This window comes from Pygoscelis adeliae, unplaced genomic scaffold (assembly GCF_000699105.1).
Source record: "Pygoscelis adeliae isolate BGI_AS28 unplaced genomic scaffold, ASM69910v1 Scaffold181, whole genome shotgun sequence".
Classification (NCBI taxonomy): Eukaryota; Metazoa; Chordata; class Aves; order Sphenisciformes; family Spheniscidae; genus Pygoscelis; species Pygoscelis adeliae.
The window spans coordinates 3,813,394-3,820,271 of record NW_008824360.1 but is presented as its reverse complement, the minus strand read 5'-3'; the positions used below and the strand labels follow the sequence as shown (position 1 = coordinate 3,820,271).

The window sequence follows — 6,878 nt, the reverse complement described above, 5'->3', positions numbered from 1 at the left end:
GCCGGGAGCCGTTGGAGCGGGGCGGGCGGCCGATGGAGCGAGGGCCGTGTGGGACGCTGTGAGGCGGAGCGCTTCTCCCCGGCGGCCTGCGGGCTTCCTATACGGCGGCGAGCTTGTTCCCTGAGAAATGTGCTCCTCGGGTTATCCCGGAGAGGGGAGGAGCACGCCGTTGCGTGAGGAAAGGCGGGTTTTGTTTCTAGCTCTGTCTTCCAGTTGTTGGATGGGACTGGGAAACAGTTAAGATGGTGGCTTGTTGGGGCAGAACCTTACCCGGACGGAGTTTGGCTGTGTGATGCCCACTGGCGTGGGTAATACTTTATGTATGTTACATGTACGTTTTCTGCTTCCCCGGCTTTAGAAGGGGGAGTTTGTTTACCCCTGCACAACCCCTGGATGAAGCCTGTGAGGCTGTGTGGTAGAAGGTGGAAGAGCAGCAGGAGGCATGTCGCGGATGGGTTGTGCTGAGTTTGATACCTGGGTTTTGTGCTGCAAGCTGCTGTGGGAAGGTATTGCAGGCCTGCGGTGGTAAGGGCATGACACGTTCCGTGTCCATTTTCCATCAGGCTGTATCTCTTCGTATTGTCTCCAATGGGAATAAATCCTGTTCATATCTCTCCTATTCTTTGCAATTTATCAAGCAACAGTCATGTAAGTCTGATGCTATTATTGTGTATCTTTGCTAATCGTGGGCTTCTGAAGAACAATAAAGAAACTGTGTAGGATGTTGCTAACTTCAACAGCAGTAAGATGAGGCCATAAGATTTATGCTGCCTACATATAGACTTGGTATATTGTCCCAGTTTACAGCTCCTTGTGCGATTTCAAAGATAAGTTATGTTAGGTTCCAGCTTCTGCCAGTCTTTCTCTTGACCACTGGAAGTTGAAGTAATCATGCCAGACAGTAGTAATACAAAGGAAACATCAATACACAAGCTTTGATTTTTTTTTGGTGTTTAATTCTTACTGGTTGCACTCTGAGTTTAACTACTGTGTAAGCTGAACATAGAAAATTATCATGTATTCTTTCTGCTTTTCCAATTAATAAGAAATTTTTACTGGCAGGTTTTGAAGAAGAAGCAATATGTAAATAGCGTAGAGGTGTTTTCTTTTTTTCCCAGTGAAAGCAGAAACTTAAGAGGAAGATACCTAAAATGGCCTTAAAATGCACTACAGTACTCTCTAGGGTATCTTTAATGAAATAATATAATCAAGTCCCTGATTCGGTATGTTCTTTTTTGTGCATTAAATCTGTATGTGACTGTTTCCATTTCATTCATTCATAAATGAATTGTGAAGGAGAGAAAGTCAAGTGTATGTGGAATTAAAAACAATATGAAAAATCCAAGTTAAAATGCGTACTTAGACTCTCACTGTTAAGCAGTTCTTCATATAAGTGGTTTCATCAAAGCACTGTTCAAGTGAGTAAAGGTCTCCCAGTATTAGCAAGGAACTGACAATATGACCTGGGATGGTAAATGAACAATACGGTATAGAAGTAATATGTAGTTCTTTAACCTGATAAATATTATGGGCAAAATAATCATTGCAGGTTGTACAGCTAGCTATGAACATGTGCCATCATACTCTGCATAGTTAAGAAAATAAATTAAGCCTTGTCAGGGAATTTTGAACCAATTCAAGGGTGGGAAACTCAGGTAAATAAGTTGTTGTGTACTGTCATCACATATGCCTCATCTTTCTGTCTCCTTTTCTTGTTCACATTCTGACATTTGATTCTACACCATAGCCACAGCAAGGCTTTTCCAGCCACATAAAAAAAGATAAACCAGACTAAGGCTGGTGCTTTTCCTCCATGGTGTTTCTTAAAATACTTTAGGAATTTTGCTTGCACCTAGATGCACATATTGGTTTTTCTCCGTGTTCATCTTTTGAAAGATCTGAAAGAAGACACTTTGGCCAACTGGGTCTTCATGTTAGATGTCTGGATTAATTTTCTTTCAATAGTCCTAGCCAGGGACTGTGTGTAGGCTAAGAGCACAAATTTTAACTTATTTTGAGATTTACCTTCTCACATTATGGCATCAGAAAGACAATCATTAAAAACAAGTCCACAAGCAAACCAGGCTGCTGGGTAGGATGGATTGGGAAAAGTGAGGCAAAGTCGACCTCCTGAAGCCAAAATTGTACCCATGCAGCTTCTTCCAACGTTGAAGCGCTTGCCAGGAATGAGGCTGCCTCTTCAATGCCATAGCTCAGGGTGTTTGCAGGGGGTTTGCAGGCCAGCAGAGAGAAATTTGGGCTGTCTGCAACTCTGTTGCTGCACAGAGTACTTGACAGACTTTAAAGAACATAGTCTTGACCAGTCCACAACTTTCTAAGAAATTTTCTATATGTTTATAATTTAGTGGGATTTTCATGTAGTTTATCATTTATCTTCATCCTACAGCTATGTTGAGTCCAGATTCTGCTTTACTTTGGCTTCCAGCTTCTTTTGAAGTCCATCATAAAAACTTCCATCATAACATGCCTTAGTATAACATGCAAATGCATTGGCCCCTAGAGCATCCTTTCAGAGGAGATGTATTAATAAATACAATGTTTCTCTGCTGCCACTGAGGTGGAAGATGTAGTGGAGCCTGCATTCCTTAAGCAATATGGGTTTCTATTTAAAAGGAAATACATTGTAAAGAATTCCATCAAACTGTTACAGCTTTGACTGCCCTTTGGCAAGAAGTTCACATGCTTTTTTAATTTAAATGTTACCTGTTTACTTGGCTTTTTTAAGATAGAATACTTCCCCTTTTTGTAATAGAGATAGTTGTAAAACAGTATTCATATAACACTGTTGCCTGAGTTATATTTCAAAGATGTGTTTTCATTCTACTTTTCCAGTACTTCAATTTACAGTTTTGGAATAGTAATAAAAATTTTAAAAGGATATGTTTGGAATGAGGACATCTTAATTCCTTACAAGTCAAAACATTCTTTTCCAAGATGAAAACTGTGAACTAAGTTCTTGAAATATGATGTGTTTTCTAAATCTTGCTTAATTCGATGCAATATATATGTTTCTTGGGGACTGTTCCTACAACGATTTTAAATTTTTTTCCTCATTGTTTTATATAATGCTTTAAAACTATTGTTAAGATTTAGGAATGTGCTTAAAAAGTTTCAGTTGTCTCTGGGAAAAATAGTCTTAATTTATGTTGACCTTTCTTTCCTTTGAGCATTTAGTCTGCATTCAATAAAATTTTGATGACTGCTCTTTAGAAGACAGCTGTACGATATAAAGTATTATAAATATTCAGCTTTCCTCTTCTAGCGTTGCCATTAACAGCTGGGCATCCAGTTCAGCAGAGCAGATTTTGCAGAGAGAGCTTGGCATGTTCCTGAATCAGTATAGTGAAGAAGACTAGAAAATAGTTTCTTATGGTTTGGGGACCTGTAAAGACATAGAGCATCTGTTCCCCAGTTAAGTCATAGTCTGGTAGCACTGAATCATGTTAAGAGCTAAAATGATGGGAAGAACTACTTTTTTCACCTTGGCTGTACCTGTGTTTTAAATGCCTAATACATTATTTCTACTAATGGCAAAATAATTTCAACCCTTGATCAGAAGGTATGTAAATGATAATGCTTTTGCATTTTATAATTGTTTATAGTCTTTGAGAGAGAGACAAATATACAGTGCGATTTCACTTCAGTGTCTTGATTTTTATCTCTAGTATAAAATGGAGAATTGGATTTTCTTATGCAAACACTTTATCCTTCTAAACAAGCAACATTTTTGGTACACAGTATGTTAATCAGTTAATGTATTTGCTTTGGATGACATTAGTTTTCTTGTGTAGTATAAAAAAATGTGAAACACGAGAAAGGAAAATGTCTTTAAAGTTACCAATTACAGACCTTACTACCAGAAATCTTTGTGTCTAGATGACCATAAAACTTGTCCATATTCTTCTCTTTCAGAGTTAAGAGAGCATTAAAGTTGGACACTGTTAAAAAAGATAATGTAAGTATTTTTTGGTGTATGGAATCATCTGGGCTGTATATATAGGTTTGTGTGTATATATATCTATATGCACACATATATGTGTATATACACGTGATATTTCATTAGAGCTGCATTTATATTGTTACAGATTGGATGTTGTCTAGAAAAATCTTAACAAGGCACAAAATTACTGCTGAAAATATTAGTATAAAATTTATTGTATTCCATTTGTCAGAGAACTGCCTGGCTTTAAGTAAGGTGCATCTGCATGAATCACTTGAAAATAATGGAGAAATATGCGTATTTTTATTGCCATCACTATTTACCCAAGAGCTGAATGAGTTAAGATCCTTGGTGAAATAATTTATTAGAAATTAGCTCCATTATCCTGGAACCAAATGTTCTGCCATGTAATTGTACATGTAACAATATGGAATTATGATAATGCTGTAATCTGCATATTATAAACTGCAAAATTGAAATGAAAACATTAAAGGCATTTTCATGTCAAGGATATAATTACCTCCCTCAGCTAATCTGGCATAATGAAACAATAAAGTACTAACACTGCAGTACATTTCACCACAGTTATCACAATAAAAATAAAATTGTACTGTTGCTATTATTTTTTGTAAATGCAGCTATAGCATACTCCCAGTACCAGCATGTCATGACATATGTCACTTTATTATCTGCTCCTACCAACAGTGGGTGTTGCTGCAGACATCAATACAGAGGAGCTTATGAGGATGGCAGTGTTTAAAGGAAGGAAAATTTTGGAAAAGTATAGAGAGAGAAATAGCTGGTCGGCAAATGAGCTCCCAATAAATTTCCACGTCTGTGTCATTTTAAAGAGATGTTTATATGCAGCACATATTTGGAGGTCTCACTGGTATTTAGCAAGATAGAAATTTGCAATTTTAAAAATTTTCTAGATACTTTTTTTTTTTAGTTTAAACAAAGGTGGCAAAATACCGCAGTGGCACTAAAAAAAATCATTAGCAATTTAATTAGCAGCTTAGTGTACCATTACCCAACTTGTTCTGCTCAGAATGCAGCTGTGACTGTAATTTTGCATCTGTTTCTTGGGCTGTAGTAACATTTTTGTAGATGAGTGGTCCAGCTGAAATTACATGGAATTCTTTCTCTGCCTTAAAGCTATTCCTTCCCTGCCCCCTCCCCATAAGATAAAGAGTTACTTGATGGTTAACTGCATTCAGGTTCTTGTACAGCAAAAAGCATAACAAAAGCTCATCTGAATGATAAAAACTTTTACTGGAATCTCAGTAATGTAGGTTTACACTATGATTTTTAGTTCATGCCTCTAACAGATGCATGTTGAACATTTAAAGTGTACCATAATTAAATAACATTATAGAAGGCAGGAAGGAATGTAGGGTAATAAACACACACGGTTTGTGCAAAGTACCTGTTTTAGGTCTGCTGCATCCATTGCTGTTTCTACAATTTCTTTCCTGTTATTCAGGAGGACCTCATTCCACCTGCTGGTCAGACTACCCAAAGCATGCCTGAACTAACCAGATCAGAAATGTGTATTTTTAGATTTTGTAACGTTAATATGGTATCATAACTGGACTAAGACTCTTCTTCCTGGAAGAGAAATTCTTACTGCCAAATAAACACTGTCCTTCTAAGTACTACAGTAACATTTTCCAGGTAGCTGCTCAAAGGAGTTAGTTCATATCCAGAAATATGGTGGCTGAGGTGACTGCTGTTCAAGCAGGAAAAAAAAATCCTGAAAGTGTAAGCAGATTGGAGATTCTCCCTGTTACAAAAGAGATTTGATGACATTTAAATGCCTAAAGTGGCATTGATACTTTAGTGTTATTAATATTTCATTTAAAGATTATTTGAAACATTTCTTCAACCTGTTTGAACGTGGCAAAATATTACTGACAACAGACTGAAGATTTCCATCAGGTATTGTTTAAGTACTGAAAGACTGCAAAAAGAGTATTAACGGCTGATGCGAAATTATTTAGGGTATTCAAGACTAAAACAAGACAGAGTCATTTCCAGGAGCTATAAGAAAGCTAGGTAAGTGGGCAGCAAATTAAATCTTTTGAAATACGGTGTAAGTCATATTACTGATGACCAATACTAACACTGTTAGGTTCTAAATTAAGGGTAACCACTCAAGGCAGAGTAGGAGAAGAAAAACATCAAAACTGCAGCTTTGTGTAAAAGTACAGTAAGATATATCAGAAATAGAATAGCAAGCAGCACTGGAAGTGTAATGCCATTGCATAAATCAGTATTTTGTCTTCACCTGAATTAGAATTGAATGTACTGTCACTCTGTTTTAAGGTATAATTGCAGAAATTATACTTTGAACCTGTATCATTCTGTGAATGACAATGAGTGTGAGCATAGGCTGTGGTACAAGTGGCACAAGAATTGCCTTCAAATGAAGGAGATTAAAAGATCAGGATGTTTTAATGGGAGTTCAGTAGTGAAAAGCAGGAAAGGGGTATAAGAATATGCTGTATTGTTTTTAGAAGGGATATTGAACATTCTTTATACTTTTATATAATCAAGAGGAGTTTAATAATATTGCAGTGTGATTTTGGTGAAGTCAAGAACGTAGTAGAAGCTGTAATGAAAACACTTATTCTTACAGATAACAAGAGTATGCATATCCATGTAGGTGTGAAAAATAGGAGTATTGTGCTTCAGGACATTTAAATCAGCTGCTGAATGTCTGGAATTGAGAAGAAAACTTCTGAGGGTTACATAATTGTCCATTATACTTCTAGGTACAACTTATATTCCTAGTTTTGTATTTATTGCCTCTGTAAATGTATACTTTTTAGAAGCAGTTTCCTTATAACACCTCAACAATTTAAGATTAGTTATGTAAACGTTAATGTTTTCTATAATTAATTTACTCAGTAATGAA

At 36.6% G+C, this 6,878-nt stretch overlaps 1 protein-coding gene across 1 annotated transcript in view; it reads left to right on the top strand.

The window, feature by feature from the left end:
• Positions 1–442: 442 nt before the first annotated feature.
• Positions 443–6,878, top strand: part of ITGB3BP (integrin beta 3 binding protein (beta3-endonexin)) — a 32,589-nt gene continuing 26,153 nt past the window's right edge. Inside the window, exons 1-3 of the mRNA XM_009319858.1 lie at positions 443–506; positions 1,897–1,984; positions 3,934–3,976. Of these exons, the coding sequence (XP_009318133.1) occupies positions 443–506; positions 1,897–1,984; positions 3,934–3,976 (195 nt within the window). The remainder of the gene's footprint in view (positions 507–1,896; positions 1,985–3,933; positions 3,977–6,878) is intronic.